This window comes from Choloepus didactylus, chromosome 1, assembly GCF_015220235.1.
Source record: "Choloepus didactylus isolate mChoDid1 chromosome 1, mChoDid1.pri, whole genome shotgun sequence".
NCBI classification, from domain to species: domain Eukaryota; kingdom Metazoa; phylum Chordata; class Mammalia; order Pilosa; family Megalonychidae; genus Choloepus; species Choloepus didactylus.
In genome coordinates, this window is record NC_051307.1 from 160,345,697 (window position 1) to 160,364,933 (window position 19,237).

General features: G+C 37.4%; 1 protein-coding gene across 5 annotated transcripts in view; it reads right to left on the minus strand.

The window, feature by feature from the left end:
- The window catches only part of PPP2R3A (protein phosphatase 2 regulatory subunit B''alpha), a 243,680-nt gene that overhangs the window by 74,177 nt on the left and 150,266 nt on the right, over positions 1 to 19,237 (minus strand). For all 5 annotated transcript variants that reach the window (XM_037844535.1, XM_037844542.1, XM_037844529.1 and 2 more), the window contains 4 exons: positions 9,978 to 10,064; positions 6,551 to 6,707; positions 4,205 to 4,253; positions 3,664 to 3,753 (listed from right to left, as the gene is read on the minus strand). In XM_037844535.1, coding sequence (XP_037700463.1) covers positions 3,664 to 3,753; positions 4,205 to 4,253; positions 6,551 to 6,707; positions 9,978 to 10,064 — 383 coding nt within the window. The remainder of the gene's footprint in view (positions 1 to 3,663; positions 3,754 to 4,204; positions 4,254 to 6,550; positions 6,708 to 9,977; positions 10,065 to 19,237) is intronic.

Here is a 19,237-nt window from a genome sequence, read left to right on the forward strand (position 1 = left end):
GCTAAGTGTCAATAATAGGGGAGTATAAGGGATATGGGGTTTTCAATTTTGGAGGAATGAAAATGTTCTAAAATTGATTGTGAGGATGAAAGCACAACTCTGATTATACTGAGAGCCACTGATTATACATGTTGTACAGATTGTACGGTGTGAGAATAAAACTGCTTTAAAAAAAAAAGGGTATAAGATTTATAAGAACCAATAGCCATATGGCAGAAGGAAGTTCTCCATTATCATAATTACTTTAAGTATAAATGGATTAAACTCTCCAGACAAAAGAGATTGGCAAAACTGATAAAAAAGCAGAACCTACCTTTAGTCTGTTTATGAAACTCACATTAAATTCAAAGACACAAGCAGGTTGAAAGTGAAAGGATGGGAAAAGTATTCCATGCAAACAGTAACCACAAGAGAGCTGGGGTGGCTACACTTACATCAGATAAAATAGACCTGAAGTCAAAACTGACAAGAGACAAAAAAGACACTATATATTATAAAAGGATCAATTAAACAAGAAGATACAACAATTTTAAATACATATGCATCTAACAACAGAGTTCCAAGATATATAAATCAAATCCTGACAGACTGGAAAGGAGAGATAAGTAGTTCTATGATAATAGTTGGAGACTTCAATACACCACTTTCAATAATAGAAAGAACATCTAGATAGAAGATCAGGAAGAAAACAGGACTTGAACAATATAACAAACCACATGTTCATAATCGAATACACAGAACACCTCACCCAACAATAGCAGAACATACATTCTTTAGTGTACATGGATCATTAATTAGGTCGCAAAACAAGTCTCCATATATTTTAAAAGATTGAAATCATACAAAGGATCTTCTCTGATCACAATGGAATGAAACTGGAAATCAAGAAACTGAGCAAGAACTGGAAAATTCAGAAATATGTGGAAATTAAACGATATACTTTAAAACAACCAATGGGTCAAAGAAGAAGTTACCAGAGAAATGAGGAAATATCTTGCAATGAATAAAAATGAAAAAGCAACATACAACAACTTATGGGATGCAGCAGAGTCAGTGCTGTGAGGGAAATTTATAGATCTAAAAGTCAACATTCAAAAAGAAAGATGTCAAATTTGTAACCTAACCTCACATCTGGAGGAACTATAAAAGATGAGCAAATTAAACCCAAAGGTAGCAGAAGGAAGGGAATATCAAAGATTAGAGCAGAGATAAATGAAATAAAGAATGGAAAAATAATAGTGAGAATCAATGAAACCCAAAGCTGGTTCTTGAAAATATCAATAAAATTTACTAACCTTTTGTTAGACTGACAAAGTAAAAAAGAGAGGAGATGCAAATGACTAAAATCAGAAATGAAATTGGGGGCATTACTACTGACCTCAAAGAAATAAAAAGGATTGTATGAGGATATTATTAACAATTGTACATCAACACATTAGATAACACAGATAAAATGGACAAATCCCTAGTAACACACAAATTATGTAAACTGAATCAAGGAGAAACAGAAGACCTCATCACCAATAACAAAGAGATTATATCAATAATAAAAAATGTCCCAACAAAGAAAAGCCCAGAATCAGATGGCTTCACTGGTGAATATTATACCAAATATTCAAACACGAATTAACACCAATCCTGCTCAAACTCTTCCAAAAAATTGAAGTGACAGGAAGGCTTCCTAACCCATCAGGCCAACATCATCCTAATACCAAAGTGAGATAAAGATAACACAAGAAAAGAAAATTACATACTGATTTCCCTTATGAATAGAGATACAAAAATATTCAACAAAACACTTTCAAATGGAATCCAAGAGTGTATTAAAATGATTATATATCATGAGCACAAACAACAAAAGAAAAAAATAGTGTTGGCAAGAATGTGGAGAAATAGGAACCCATGAGCACTGCTGGTGAGAATGTACAATGGTAGCTTCTGTGGGAAACAGTTTGGCAGTTGCTCAGAATGTTAAGTATAGAATTACCATATGACCCAGCAATCCCACTTCTGGGTACACACCCAAAGGAATTGAAAGCAGGGATTTGAACAGAAATTTGCACACTAATGTGCACAGCAGCATTATTCACAATAGCCAAAAGGCAGAGGCAACCAGAGCGTCCCATCAACGAATGAATAAACAAAATGTGATATATACATACAGGGGAATATTCTTCAGCTATAAAAAGGATGAAGTTCTAATACATGCTCCAACACAGATGAACTCTGAAGACATTATGGTGAATGAAATAAGTGAGATGCAGAAAGACAAATATTGTGTGATTTCATTTATATGAAATGATTAGAAAAATGCAAATTCATAGAGTCAGAAATTAGAAAACAGGGTTATCAGGGGCAAGGATAAGGATGAGGATGGGGAATGGGGAGTTAATGCTTAAGTGGTACAGAATTTCTGTTTAGGGTAATGAAAGTTTTGGTAATGGATGGTGGTGATGGTAGCATACTGTGAATGTAATTAACCCCACTCTATTGTACACCTGAAAGTAGTTAAAATGGGAAATTTTATGTTGTATACATGTTACCACAATAAAAATTATAAAAACAAAAACATGTTAAAAAAAAAAAAGCAATGAAGCACTAACACATGCTACAACATGTATGAATCCTGAAAACATGATGTTAAGTGAAAGAAGATGGAGACAAAAGATCACATCGTATGATTCCATTTAAATGTCCAGAATAGGTAATTTGATAGAGACAGAAAGCAGACTGGTGGTTATCAAGGGTTGTGGGGAGGGAGAAACAGGGAGTGATTGCTTAATGGGTATAGGTGTTTTTTTAAGATGATGAAAATGTTTCTGAAGCAGATAGAGGTGGTAGCTGCACAACATTGTGAATGTACTAATATCACCCAGCTGTTTACCTTAAGTTGGCTAATTTTATGTTATGTGAATTTCACTTCAATTAAAGAAAAGCTTAAGCAGCCCTAAAAACAGCTTATTTTAATTTCTATTTCAATAATTTCAAAACAGCATAACCTAACATTTAGATAACTTCTTGAACAACGTGAAGACACCTGAGTCAGTTACTTGTGAAGTAGCAAGGACATCAGTCCCTCCCTCCCTTGGTGTTGAGCACACGCTGTGTGAAGGGCACTGTCTCACAGAAAAGAGGGACCTAGATTTTTGCTAAAACAAGAGACAGACTAATGGGGAGAAATGGACACATAGATTCATACCTACAAACCAAGGCACACTGTGAATGTGCCAAGGAAAAGAGTAATGATGTCAACTATGAGAGAATGAAGACGTGCTCTTATATACTAGTTTCCACAATTGGCAATTTTTTCCTCCCTTTCCAATGTACTGCTCAACCATTAGGATTGTGAAACAACAGAAATTCATAGTCTCTAGTCCTACGTTCCTTATCAATGCTTACTATTTCTACTTATCCTTCAGAGCCAGCTCACATGTCACTTCGCCTATGTTTCTGTGGGTATCAGCACTCTCTTGATAAGCTGTGACAATGGATTCAGTGCCTGTCTCCTCTCCTAGACTGAGAACTCCAAGAGATCAGAGTTTATGTCTAATTCACTTTGGCATCCCCAGGGTCGAGTAGAATTCACAAAGAATGATGCATCATAACTTTGTAGGCTTTGCGCATGTGTTTCATATCTAGGCAAAGGAAACTTAGGGGTCATACCTGGTGGGGTTCCTTTTGTCTTCCTCTGAGATCAAAAACCAGACAAAATCGGCATAGCTCATTCTTCCCTCTTTTTGTACTGTTTTTCCTCTGGAAAAAAAAAATTCCTGGTTATAAAATTTGCTGAGCAATTGCTAGGATAAATTTAGTAGAGTGACAGACTAAGAAATAAGGCAACATCCTTCTTTGGAAATGTAATTACTATTTTTAAAAAATACATAAAAGCACCACCTTCTATGGCCGATCTTGTTCTCAAAGTCCTAGAGGGTGAAACCAGAAGGCATGTGCAAATATACAGAAAATAAATCTGGTTTCTAATTTCTAATTTGAATGCAAATAATTACCAGGATCAAATACTGTTACCTATATTTAGATATGGGACTTTTACCTATTTTAAAGAATTACTGTTAAGCTATGACTATGTTTTATAGGGTATTCTTTGACCCAGTAGTGCTGCTGAATTATGGAAGAAGTCTTGTTAAAATGAGATCATTACAATATTACCTGTAGCTTATTTTTAACCTCAGATGCTTTTTCTTACCTTGTTACTGCTCCAGAGAATATTCTTTCAATTATCCTGTTGGATGAAGCTAAATGTAAATAACAAATTACAGAACTAGTTAGAAACATGCTCCATAAAGGCAATAATTTTGGCAAATTTATTTTCAGTAGCTTCCAAGCTGAACCACAATTCTCCATGATGAGAATATGAATAGTTAAATTTTTACTTATATATAAATTATACTTTTTGGAAGTAAGAATTTGAGGTGGCTTACTCTGCATATAAAATTGAAAAAAAGAACAGGCCAATTGATGTGCCTGACATCTAGGATATATTAGTACTGCTGAGCACAAACTTCTGAACATCCTGACAAAAAAGACAAAAATGAATGGGATTTGTATTCAACTTGATATCCAGTAAGAGCAAGAAGAGGAATTCCTTTAAATAACACAAATTTCATTCTAGCATTAAATTCAAGGGGGAACTGACTATGTAGCTCTTAATATCATGGACTCTGGGTAAAACAATGGATGAGGCTTTCAACTGCAATTTTATAAGAGATACCAAAACTTACCATAAGAATACTTTTCTTATATTATCATTGTATAAATGCCCAGGATATAACAAGATATAACATATGATTTTTAGAAATTCCATCAGTAAGTATTATTCAAAGAGAGAGACAATTATATTTTAAGATAGTATGTTGCTTTTTTGACAAAAAAGACTAATGATAGATGCTAGAGAATCAACATTAGCATACCTCATTGTGGGTTCAGAATAACCAACGGCATTGGTTTAATTTAAAAAAGGAAAAAAAGGAGATGCCTGGGAAATTCAGACCTGGGAATGGGGTGAGGGCAAGACTGTACTTTTAACAAGTGCCCCAGGCAATGACACACACTATTTCGTTGAGCATTGGTTTATGAGGTTAATAATTTGTGCTAGGTAGAAAAAAAAGAGGGCTGTACAGGAAATGCAAGGATATTTAATTCCAAAGCAAAAGTCACCTGAACTCATAAAAAGGTTTAGCCTCCTAAAACAGAAGGTCTTGTCCTATAAATTAAGGACAGGTTGGTGGGTGGTTAAGTACATACAAGGGTTTCAGTGGCTTTTTCATTTTGCAGGCCCAGATGCCTGCTTTTCTGGACAATTTCATACCATTAACACACCTACAATGAGTTGTAATGTGAGCATATACAGTATTTTGGGACTTAAGAACCATGATCATGAAACATGCCAGCCACAGAGGGAGCTTTAGAGCACAGAGTCATGTATGATCTTCAGAAGCTAGTTCATGTTATACAGTTGATCTACTTTCTAATAATGGGAAGGTACCTAGCCAATAAAGCTGACCTGACACCCCTATGAATATCTCCATCTCTGTGCTATTCTGGTGAGAAGTTGGTTATGACTACTTGGGAAACGGAGGTTACAACACTAACATCTTGGTTATCAAATAAGTACTTTTGAGTAATTTCCCACAGATGACTGTCTGGCACCCAAGAATTTAAAAGATAGAACTCTGTTTCTTAAATATACAAAGCACTATGAAGTATGACATATACACTGAGCCTTTTCTTAAAATACTTATCATTATTCACAGATATACCAAATAAGAGAAGCAAAATTCAACACATTGATTAAAGATTTGTACTCTGCTACCTCTAAAAGGCTAAATAAAGGCTGATTTTAAAAATCAACAGTACCTCAAAAGACAAAAGGGCAGAACAGGGACAATCTCATGAGAGAAGAATGAATCAATGTATTTTGGTTCTTAGGAATATTAAATCAGTAAGACAAGAGGTTCTAAGTTTACTACTGGCAAAAATGAAGCAAATAGGGCAACATCTTGTGACATGTAACTGTTAGTATCTGACAAAAGAAAGCACACAAAATTTATCTGCAGAGAAAAACTTTTCTGGAACTAAATTCCAAAAAGAAAGATTTTATGAGTCCTTGAGAAAAAAAACTTGGCAAGTTAGAAACAGTATTTTCATCCTCAAAATTTTACAGAAATACTAATAAACGGAGACGTTTCCAAAGGTGCATATATATTATCTCTCAAATAAACTTTGCAGAAGTGTGGATCTTATTCAGTTCATCATCAGAAAATGCACAACTGCATGAAGACTTCCCCTTATCAAAATTAAGACTGTAATTCTTTATTTGCTTCCAAACCCCTTCTCTTACACCTGGCTTCTAAAAAGAAAAATAAAATTGTCTTTGCTTACCCCCACTTGAAAATTCTTGGCCCTGTAAAGAGGACTTAATTAGATATACAAATTAAGAAAAAGGAATTCCTCAATAATGAGTGAGGGCAATTACTATAACTCCTGACATTTAAAAAAATAGTTACATCTTAGCATCTGTAGAATCACTCACCCTGGTCATTGTATCGAGATAGATCGGTCTGGCTGATATAGAGGTCATGATCACTATCTAGCTCCCAGAATTTACAATAAATAACATAGAAATGTTCATAGGAGAAGTAATCTGTGATTTGGTTTATATCTTCTTCTTCTTCCAAAAGGGCCAGAGTCTGAAATGTATGAACAGAAGGATTAATTTATTTTAAAATTATGAAAAAACAGCTTTGCCATTGTAAAGTCTAGTCAATCTTTTCTTTTTTTAAAATTGAATTTAGAATCTTGTTTTTGGACCTAGGAAAACAGGCACTCTCATCGTACTTTAAATCAGCTGATCAATCAACAAGCATTTACTGAGCGCTTTAATATGCTTAGTGAACCGTCAGATGCTGTGCAGCACATAGAGGCAGGAAAGGGAAGGACCATCACCAAGTGGAACACAGCCTATCAGAGGTCCCTCATTGGCAAGCACAGTTAGATAACAGCCAAGTTACATGGCCATGAATTGCTTTTAACTTTTCGAAGTTACATGAGCAGTATATTATGAAGGGTTGGCACCCACATAAATGCTTTGGTTTTGTAATGAAATCAAGCTCACCATAAAGGCTGGAAAGACATATCTACTTTTGACTGTAGATATGATGCATGGTGGCCGCGTATACGAGGCACAGGGTGGAGGTGCAGGGCCCTGAGCTGAAGTAAACCTGGGTCTCCTCTGACTCAATGTGTGCTCCAGAACCAACGACTTTTTAGTCCAGAGTTTTATAATTACCCAAATTATCATATAAGTGGACAGACAGACGAAGACATTTTTAGAAATGAAAAATTCAGAGAAAATAAAAGAAACCATTAAAGCAGCTTAGGAAACTGAAAAAACAAAATGAGATGGCAAAAACAAGATCGGATATATCAATAATCACAATGAAGGTGAGTGAGTTAAATATCCCTGTTAAAAGAGTTTCAGATTGAGAAACAAAAGCAAACCCAGAAAGCGTATCTAGCTGGTATGCTGTCCATAAGACATAAGTGTAAAATAAAATAAAAAAAGAAAGTTTTTGTTTTTTAAAAAAGGGTGGACAAAGATATACCAGCCAAGTATTAACAAAAAGAAAATGTATCTATGAATAGAAAATAAAATGGAATTTAAGGTGAAAAGCATTATGAGACAAAAAAGATTATTTCATAATGTAAATGTATTAATCTGATGAAAAATTATTTTTGAAATTTTAAACATTAGGAAACCAAAATGCTTTGGCAAACTGAAAACAACATAAATTATTAAATATGGTAAATCTACTCACTGGGAGATTTTATAGCCAGTAAAAATTATCAAGTCTACATACATAAGAAACAAAGGAAAATCATGATGTTAACGGCAAAATACAGGATACAAGATTGTACACACTAAGAACTATGTAAAAATCCTAAAATCCACATATGCCTTTGACAGAGACTGGAAGAATGCAGGTCAAAATGATATTAGTTGTATTAGGGTGATAACATATGGTTTTTCTTCTGTTTTCCAAACTTTTTAAAATGTTATGTTTTATAAAATGTCCTTTAAAGTGCATTAAGCAAAACTTACAATAAAACAAATTAAAAGAAGCAAGAAGTTATCATTTTCACTTACTGGACTGTCAAAATGAAAAGGACAGATACCTTCTGCTGCTGGTAAGGATGTAAGTGGAGGTATGAACTGGTACAGACTTTTAGGAGGGTAAATTGACAGGATCTATCAAATTTAAAATGCACATATCATTTGATTCAGGATTTTCCCTCCAGTGTTCTATTCTAGTGAAATTCTCACTCATATACACCCAAGAGGAAAGCAGAAGTTCATTGTATCATTACAATAGGGAAAATCTGAAAATAACTTCACTATCCATCAATGGGGAATATATCATTAACTACAGTATGTCAGTGCAATAAAATATTATGCAGTAAAGAAAATGATCCCACTTGTTTAAAAACTCAAAAAGGTAGCATATAAAACAAAACCATATACACCATATATACATATATAAGGAATACAACCACAGATAATGTGGGTTCCCTCTGGGAAAGGGAGTGAAATGGTGGGGGGGGGATAGAAAAATAACACTTATGCTTATTACTGTAGATGTGTTCATATTATTTGAATATTTTACAAGCATGTATTCATATTCTAAGAGGAAGACTAAGGAGAAGAGTAGGGAAGAAAAGGGAGGAGAAAATAAATCATGTTCTAGGAAGCGGAACATTTGAATTCTATTTCTAGTTCAGACCCTTACTCTTGAGATCTTATAGAAGTCATTCAACCATATTACAGTCTTAAGTTTAATAATCGACACAAATATGGATAATAATGATTCAGGAAATTCAGAAACTACAAACTATAACGTGCTTCAAGAATATGAGGGATTATTATCATCATTCCTAAGGTATTAGGCCTCTTTTACGGACTTACTGCTACCTTAACCCATGCCATAGAACCTATAGAGAGCCCAGGTGGCCTTAAGGTATTCAATAAATATTAACAATGACAGTGATAATGACTGTCAAGGTTAGAATAAAAAATGTTTGTATACATCCAACATGTACTGCTAATTTTACCTTGTCTGTCCAAGATGAAATTTGTAAAAGTCAAAGAGTAAGTAAGATTGTATTATAAGCCTAAGTTTCATTAAGTATATGATTCATTTAAAAGAATATATTTCATTTCCTTTTAACCAAGGGTGAACAAATCTATTTTCTTTAGGTTTACAGATGCTTAAACAATCAGGCTTGAAGATTACTTCAGTATAAGGCTCCCACTAGTGGTCAATACTTTCTAATTTCTTTCATTTGGTAAAATATATAAAATAATTGAATGAAATGTATTTTTTCTTAAAAGGAATTTTGAATACTTTCCCTCAGTAGGAGCTGGATAAAGAGTCATTGTTGAGAGTCATTTGAAAGAATCAAATCTGAATTCCTTGGCACATTTCTTCTGCAAGGCCCTTCCTAACCTGGCCCCAGCTCACCACTCCAGCCTCATTTTTGGTCACTCTCTCCATGCAGCCTGTTCTTTAGCCACTTGAGACTGTTTAGCAGTTCTTGAACATGACACTTCCATGCTGTGGGCCTTTGCTTATGTTGTTTCCTCTATCTGGAATTCCCCTTTCTTCTGATTTTCTTTTCTTGGAAAACGCTTGATATACACCAAGGCCAAGATCATATGCCAGTCCTTTAGTGAGGCCTTCTCTGCACATAGTGTCTGTACACTTCTCAGGGCAGAGATCCCTTGTTATTCCTCTGGTCCCCCCACATCCCAGTGCCCTGCTGTAGGTACTGGATAAGTGCTTAATAACTAAGAGTAGTGGCAGTGCTCTGCTTACAGAGAGTACTCAAATATTTGTTAAGTGAAGTAAATAAGAATATTATTTAAATTGCACTTTATATCTGAATTCCAACTAGAGGCATACTTGGAGAAAGTTGCTTTTTCTAATCTCTGTCGAAGTGATCTTTCCACTCCAAGATCTGTTGACTGTGTAGAATATTCGTTGAATCACCTGGTTCAAGAGGGACAACAAAACCAAATAAAAACATTAAAGGTTATTACTTTACCAAAGGCCACCTTACAAAAGTACTTTGAACTAAGCTGATTTGGGGTTTATCGATTATGTCAAATTTAATTACTAGTAAAAATTAATACTATATTTTTGAATCTCTCTATTTCGAATCTACCTCTATATTTCTGAGAAGAATAGAAAGTTATTCTCTGCTCACAAGTCTGCATTTCCCATCTGCCTAAACGGTATTTTCTTTATTTACTTTTCACCTTACAGTGATGCCTGATTCATGTAGTGCATATCGAGCGGGACATTTTGGGAAGACAAATGAAGTGTTGGGTGGGCTTAACAATCGGTCAGAAGAATGGCTGCATAGATGATATGGTTCAAGAGGGCATAACTGTTTATTGTAACCTCATTCTTTGGAGTCCTGGAGACTTTTGGTCTTCCAGAGTTATCTATAGAAACTCAAATACATCTGGGATAATTTATATCCCTATGTCCTTACTTAGGTCTGAATACCTTTGATATTAGCTAGTGTTTTACTGAGTTTAGCAGAAGTGAGCCTCTGGAGAAGACCCCGGATAGGGTGAGAGAGGAGGGGCTGGGACCAACGTGCTGAGAAGAGGGTAGGGGTGGTTTTCTGTGGTGTGGGGGAGGATAGGAGAAGGAAGACAGAGGCTGCACTCCTGCAGGCAGAGCCCACAGTGCATCCTTAATTTTACCTGGGGTTATTCCCACCCAATTAATTTCCCCTTGACCCACTAATTTTTTCTCCAAAAGGAAGCAATGGTAAGAAGGGCAATTAAAGCAGCTTTTTTGGTACTTTGGTGCTGATTTTTAAAAATTTATTTTAAAACTTTATTTTTAAATAATTTCAAACGTATAAGACAGCTGCAAAAATAATAACATAGAACTCCAACATACCCCATGCCCAGATACCCAGATCCACCAATTTTAACATTTTCCCACCTTTGCTACTTCCTTCTTTCCTTCCTTCCTCCCTCCCTCCCTCCTTCCCTTTCTTCTATCCATCCACCCATCCATCCATCCACCCAGCTTTCTTCTAAACATTTGAGAGTCGGTTGCACACATCATACTCCTTGATCATATAATACTTGTCTATGTACGTTTCCTATGAACAGGCTATTCACGTACGTAATCAATTTAAGTGCAGTTATCAGGTTCAAGAAATTTAACACTGATTTTGATAAAGAAAATCTAGTAAGCCCAGCATGAAGGCACCCATGCAAAGCCCCATGTCAGCAAAATGAAAAGTCTAAGCTAGTTTTCTATTTCCTGTAAATGCCTGGTTTTCCCAGAAAACCAACTTGAAATAAAGCCCATCAGTTATCAGCTGCTAACTTCCTCATTCCTAATAGCTAACTACCTGCTCCTACTTTGTAAGATGCATCCCCCACCCCAAGTAAACCAGAAACTTAATATCAGCCAATCAGAACATTTCCTCACATGCTTCTACTACATTTGCTCTATATGAGCTTCTCCTTTCCACCCCACTGGAAGAGCGTCCTTCTACTTTCCGAATAGGATGCTGCTTGATTCATGAATCCCTCAATAAAACTGAGATAAAGTTTTTCTTTTATCAATATAAAGCTTATATTCTATATTCCAATTTTTTATGTCCAATAATGTCTTTTTGAACCTTTTCTCCTCCATTCTTAGATCCTGTCCAGTACCATGTACTGCATTTAATTGTCATTATCTCCTAGCTTCTCCTTCTTTCTTTCTTTGTGGAAACATTTATACAACATAAATCTTCCCATCCCAACACTCCCAAGCACAGCAATTCAGTGTCATTAATCACATCCACAATGTTGCAGTTCCCTCACTGCCTTCTGTTACTAGAACTTTCCCTTCACCCAAAAAGAAAACCTACACTCATTTTGCTTCAACTCCTCATTCCCCCTACTCTCACCCCTGGCAACCTGACTCTAATTTCTGTCTCTATAAACTTGCATATTATCTGATATTTTCTTTGTGGTTAGCTTGGAGCTTAAATTTAACATCCTTAATCTGTAACAACCTTATCTGTCCTGACATCAACTTACTTCAATAGCATACATAAATTGTGTTCCTACCTCCCTCTGTCCCCCCCCACCATTATGAAGTTCTTGTCACAAATTACATATTTAAATATTATGAGTCCCAAACCATTGATTTACCATAACATTTTATGCATTTGCCTTTTAGATCCTGTAGGAAGTAAAAAGTGGAGTTACAAACCATAAATACAATAATTCTGGTATTTATATTTACCCATGTCATTATCTTTACCAGAGATCTTTATTTCTTCACGTGGCATTAGTCAATAGTCTAGTGTCCTTTCCTTTCAACCTGCAGAACTCCATTCAGCATTTCTTATAAGGCCAGTCTAGTGGTGAAGTCCCTCAGTTTTTATTTATATAGGAATGTCTCAATCCCTCCCCCAGTTTGAAAGACAATTTCAGTTTTGCCAGATATAGAATTCTATTAATTCTATTTTTTTATTACAAAAGTTGTGAGTTTACAGAAAAATCATGCCCAAAATAAAGAGTTACCCTATATCACCCTATCAATAACATCTTGCATTAGTGTGGTACATACAAAATTTTTGTTTGCAGTTTTTGCTTTCAGCATGTTAAATATGTCATCTCATTGCCTCCTTGCTTCCATGGTTTTTTACGAGAAATGGGCACTTAATCTTACTGAGGCTCCCTTGTATGTATGTTTTAGTTTCCCAGGCTGCTTAAAGCAAATACCACGAAATGTGTGGCCTTAAAAGATGGGAATTTAGTAGCTTACTGTTTGAGGCCTTGAAAATGTCCAAATCAAGGCATCATCACAGCGATGCTTTGTACCTCCAGGCTGGTTGCCCAAGACCCCTGGCTCCTCTGCCACATGATAAAGCACATGCCAGTTTCTGCTGGTCTTCCTTCTCTTCCAGGTTTTACTGCTTTCAGCTTCTTGCTTCTGTGGCTTCTTCTCTATCTCTGTATTCATTCCATTTATAAAGGACTCCAGTAAGAAGATTAAGACTCATCCTGAATGAGGTGGGTATACCTTAGGTGAAGTAGCCTCATCATCAAGTCCTACTTACAGTGGGTTTACACTCACAGGAATGGATCAGATTTAAGAACGTGTTTTTTATGGGGTACAAACAGTTTCAAACCACCACATTCCACCTTCTGGACTATAAAAAAAAACATGTTCTTTCTACATGCAAAATACATTTATCCCATCACAGTATCCCCAAAAACTTTAAGTCATTTCAGTAAGAATACTAAGTACAAAGTCTTATTCATATCGGTTATAGGTGTCGTCTGTCCTGGGGCACAATTCCCCCCTTGTCTGTGGGCCTGTGAAACCTAGAGAAGTTACCTGCTTCTAATATGCAAAGGAGGGACAGGCAAAGGATAAACACTCTTGTTCCCATAGGGAGAAATAAGAAGGAAAACAGGGGTCATGAGTCCCAAACAATTCCTGAAACCCTGCAGGGGATACTCCAGTAGACTTCAAGGTTTGAGAGTCATCTGTGGAAGGATGTTTTGTCTTCTAGACCTGATAAAGAAGCACCCCCACTCTTTCCAAGTGCTTGCACAGCCTCACCCCTTTCCATGCTCTCCCCAAACACTGAGGTGAAGGCTCCACACTCTTCAAACATTGGGGCGATGGCCAGACTCGCTGCATTATCAGGGACACAGGCTCAATCCTCTCAGAACAGTGGGGGTAGTGACCAGACTCTCCACAATCCCCAGGGAATATACTCCATCCACTCTGAGACTGGAGTGGAAGCACTCTTTCTGAACCATGAGGTGGAAGGCCCACCTTCTCCAAGCTCCAGGACATACTCACCCTTTGTTCAGACCTCAGCTTCCATAGTCCTGCCTTTGAAATGATTTTTCCTTTGATCTGTCCCCTTTCTGTCCCTTTTAGTTCAGGCTGTCAGTGGTTCTGTTCATACAGATCTCTCAAAAAGCTTGTCAGTTTTGCATGTAGTACCCCATCAGACAAACCATCAGACAAAAGAACTTTCCGCAAATCCTTTCTGGATAACTGCATTTCCAATCCTGACTTGGAGTGAAATGGCTGACTGATTCCACATTCAGTTAAATCCTCACATGGGGCACTATTCTCTGGGGACTTGCTTTTGGGAAGCATAGAATTTTCAAAACCATCAGTTTCTGGTTTTCTTTGTGCTCAAGAGTTCAGCTCTCAGCTTATCCCTTTCTTCTTGCATTTTACTATAAGCTGCAAGCAAAACCAAGGGTGCACTTTCCATACTTGTTTGGAAATCTCCTCAGCTAAATCCAAGCTCATCGCTTTCAAATTCTGCCTTCCATTCAACATCAGAACTCATTTTTGCCAAGATCTCTGCCACTGTAAAAATAAGGGTCACCTTTCCTCCAGTTTCCAAAAACACATTCATCATTTCTAAGGCCTCATCAGAAGTAACTTTAGTGTCCATATTTCTACCAATAGTCTCTTCAAAGCAATCTAAGCCTTTTCTATCAAACAGCTCACAATTCTTCCAGCCTCTCTTCTACCCATTAACCAACTCCAAAGCTGTTTCCACATTTTTGGTCTTTGCAATAGCAGCATCCCACTTTTCTGGTACCGAAATCTGTATTAGTTAGGGTTCTCTAGAGAAACAGAACTGACAGGAGATATCTGCAAATACTGTAAGATTTTTATAATAATTGTCCCCATGTGACTGTGGGGATGGGCAAGTCCAAATTGTGTAGGGCAGGCCACAAGCTGGGAACTGTGATGAAGGCTTGTGCCGGTTTGAATGTATTATGTCCCCCAGAAAAAGCCATATTCTTTGATGCAATCTTGTGGGGCAGACAGAATAGTGGGGATTAAGTTGGAACGTTTGAATTAGGTTGTTTGCATGGAGATGCGCCCCACCCAACTGTGGATGATAACTGATGGGATATTTCCATGGAGGCGTGGCCCCGCCCATTCAGGGTGGGCCTTGATCAGTGGAGCCATGTGAACGTGCTGGCTCAAGGAGATGGAACTCAGTGCAGCTGTGAGTGACGTTTTGAAGAGGAGCAAGCTTGCTAGAGAGGAACATCCTGGGAGAAAGCCATTTTGAAACCAGAATTTGGAGCAGATGCCAGCCACATGCCTTCCCAGCTAACAGAGGTTTTCCGGATGCCATTTGCCATCCTCCAGTGAAGGTACCTGATTACTGATGTGTTACCTTGGACACTTTATGGCCTTAAGACTGTAACTGTATAGCCAAATAAACCCCCTTTTTATAAAAGCCAATCCATCTCTGGTGTTTTGCATTCCGCAGCATTAGCAAACTAGAACAAGGCTTTTGATGAATTCAAAGTAGAAGCTGGCTGGCTGAAGTAGAGACGGAAACTCTCTCTTCTGACTACTGAAATAATCACTTCTTTTAAAGCCTTCATCTGATTGGATGAGACTTCTCTCATTGTTGAAGGCAATCTTGGCCATTGATTGTAGATCAGTCACAGATGTAATCAACTTACTGACAATTTGCCCACAAAGTGTTCTCACAGTAATAATCAGGCCAGTGCTTGCTTGACCAAACAACTAGACATCATCACCTAATCAAGTTGAAACATGAACCTAACCATCACAATGTGACAAGCTGCTTCTCTCTTGCAGCTTTCAGAATTCTCTTTATTTTGGCATTCAAGAGTTTGATTATAGGATGGTGTGGTATGGGTCTATTTGGGTTTTTCCTATTTGGAATTCATTGAGCATCTTGTATATTCATGTCTTTTGTTAAATTTGGGAAGTTTTCATCCTTTATGTCTTTGAGTAGTCTCTATGCCCCTTTGTTTTTTCTCCTTCTGGGACTCTTGCAGTGCATATATTGGTATGTTCGATGGTGTTCCACAGGTTCCTTAGGCTTTTTTCATGTTCCTTCATTCTTTCCTCTTTTTGCTTCTCAGACTGGATGAATTCAATTGTCTTATCTTCAAGTTCACTGATTCTTTCTTCTTCCATTTCCAATCTGTTGTTGAACCCCTCAAGGGAATTTTAAATTTCTGTTACTGTGATCTTCAGCTCTTTTTGTTTCCTTTTCCTAATTTCCATCTCTCTATTAATAGTCTCATTGTGTTCACCAATCATTTTCCTGATTTCCTTTAGTTCTTTGTCCATCTTTTCCTTTAACTCTTTCAGCATATTTAGGACCATTGTTTTAAATTCTTTGTCTGGAATGTCCCAGGTTTGATCCTCTTCCTTGATGGTTTCTAATGCTTTAATATTCTCCTTTGCCTGGGATTTCACGTCTTGTTTCTTTGTATTCTTTGTATGTTTTGTAACCATTTGCTCAAATCTGGGCATTTTGATATGTTAACTTGTTATTGCTGGAATTTAGACTATTCCTTAAGCTTGGGAAAAAAAAAAAAAGAGGGAAGAAGAAAAGGGAAGAAAAAAAGAAAACACCCTTCCCAATCTTTGCAGATAGACCTGTGTGGGAGATATCCCTCAGGGCTTCTCCATACAATGAGTTTAGAGAACAGCTCCAGACCAAAGTGTAGGTGTCTCCTTGGTTCTTTCTGAGTCTTGTCTTGGACCTGTATGTTTGGCCCTTGGAATCCTCCCATTTACATGAGTACACCCTGGGAAAGTGTCCTCATGGTCCCGGGCACTGCACTGTATATGCTACAGCCAGCAATCTCTTGCCCCAGGCAGCAAATGAAGGGATAGGGAGGGGCCAGCTAGGGCACCACAAGATCCTACCAGTTTTAAGTGGCCTTTTTCTTGATTCAGTTCTCCCTATTACTGCAGTCCTTTAATTGTTTTCTGGAGCTTCGAGAAAGATGTTTCTGTCAGTTTTTGCTGGCTGTTCAAAGCTTCTGTAGGTGGAGGGAGACCTGAAGTTTCTCACTCGCCATCTTGACTGGGGAGGTCCTTTGGCTTTGACTTTGATAGTTGACCAAAACAGAAATCCTTTATCCTCTGTGGTTTTATTATGGAAGAGGTTAGATCCTTTTTAAAAGCTATTTTGGTACAAGAACCACAAAAAAGGGAAACATTGGACACCTTCCTGAAGAGTATGCTTCATGAGATACTCAATCACCATTCTGCTTCTGGATTCTTCAGCAAAGAGAGTGATTCTCAAACAGAACAGGGAAAAATTAGCATCAGGATGAATGCCCAGCATTTCCCACCCCAGCCCTGATATCAGTGCTAACTACTTCTGACCCCTCAGAATCTAGCTCAAGTAACATAGTCTATAAGAAGCCCCAGAACAGGGACTGGGGTGGAGCTGTCTTCTGTGCTCCTGTTGCCACTGAGCCTCCCTCAGTTAACCCTGTGGTTACATTCTAAACATTGGTGCATCTGATTGTCATCTCCTCCAAACCCGAAGGGATCCTCATTTGACTTGCATCTCAGTGCCTGATATGGTACCCTGCACATATCAGGTGCTCAAACAGTTGGTTGATAAATGAATGAGAACTGAAGGCTGTGTAATGAAGACTTTCATGTTATCTTTGTGATAGAGAAATATGGGTTGGATTCATAGCTAGTTCAATAACTCTATTAGAGTTTTAGATAGAAGATGAATGCCAACCCAAGGAAAGGCTCTAATTAGTATTTCACATATATCAGTATTTGCTAGGATGCATATAGATAGGATGCATGTAAAAATGTGCAGAAAACATAAAACAGGGAACAGTAACTATATTCAAAATCATTGGGAAAAAATAAAAATAAAGCGATCAGGTCAGAGAAGATAATAGTTTCATGGTATTCTGTGATGTTCACAGAACATATAACAATTATGTTCAATTCTAAGAGCCATATTCTATCAGAAACATTGAGCAATTTGAGTATGTTTGGAGGTGAGCAATAAAAATATTGACAGGTCTGAAAACCAGGTCATAATAACTAAATCATACAAGGAATAGTCTAAGATACTAAGTATTACAGTAACAGCTAGTCTTGAGTAAAATTAAGACTAGCATGTAGATGTAATCATGATCTGAATGCCTGGCAACTGGGTGAAAGAAGAAGCGAATTTGTTCTGAGTTGCACCAGAGAGCAGAATTACAAATACTGGATAGAAATGCCCTTATACTGAAATGCTTCAATATAAGGAAGAGTGTGTCAGTTTGGATGTATTGTGTCCCTCCAGATGCCATTATCTTTGATGTAATCTTGTGTGGGCAGACCTTTCAGTGTTAATTAGATTGTAATTCTTTGAGTGTTTCCATGGAGATGTGCCCCACCCAACTGTGGGAGATGACTTTGATTGGATAATTTCCATGGAGGTGTTGGCCCGCCATTCAGTGTGGGTCTGAGTTAAATTACTGGAGCACTATATAAGATCACACAAAAGGAACAAGCTGCTATAGCCAAGAGGGACACTTTGAAGAAAGCAAAGGAGCTGCAGATGAGAGACAGTTTAATGACAGCCGTTGAAAGCAGACTCTTACTCCGGAGAAGCTAAGAGAGGACAAATACCCCAAGTGCAACTAAGAGTGACATTTTTGAGGAACTGTAGCCTAGAGAGGAATGTCCTGGGAGAAAGCCATTTTGAAACCAGAACTTTGGAGCAGATGCCAGCCACATGAGTTCCCAGCTAACAGAGGTTTTCCGGATCCCACTGGCCATCCTCCAGTGAAGGTACACGATTACTGATGTGTTACCTTGGACACTTTATGGCCTTAAGACTGTGACTGTGTAACCAAATAAACCCCCTTTATAAAAGCCGATCCATCTCTGGTGTTTTGCACTCCGGCAGCATTTGCAAACTAGAACAAAGAGTTTCTTAAAAATAGCCCTATGAAATAGTGGGTTGTCTATGAAGTAATGAAGTTTCTTTTCACAAGTGTGAGGAAGAAGTTGACAGGATTCCTGCAATGGGGGTGGGGTGGGGTGGGGGATGGAACGAGCTGGTGCCTAATTTCTCTACTGGCCCCAACCTCTTAGACCCTGAGGTCCTTGAAGGCAGAGAATGTATCTTACCCAACACTGTATTCTCAGCACTAGCCTGGCAGAAGTTCATGTAAAAAAAAGATGGAGGATTTTTAGTATAGAAATTATATATATGAAAATAAACATTAAGATCTCATTTATTGTAATTCCATGTCCCTTTTCTCAGGTTAGAGTCAATTTCAGTATACTATTAAACCAAATTTTTCTTTGTTGAGCATTAAATTTTACACTGATTTTTTGATTTG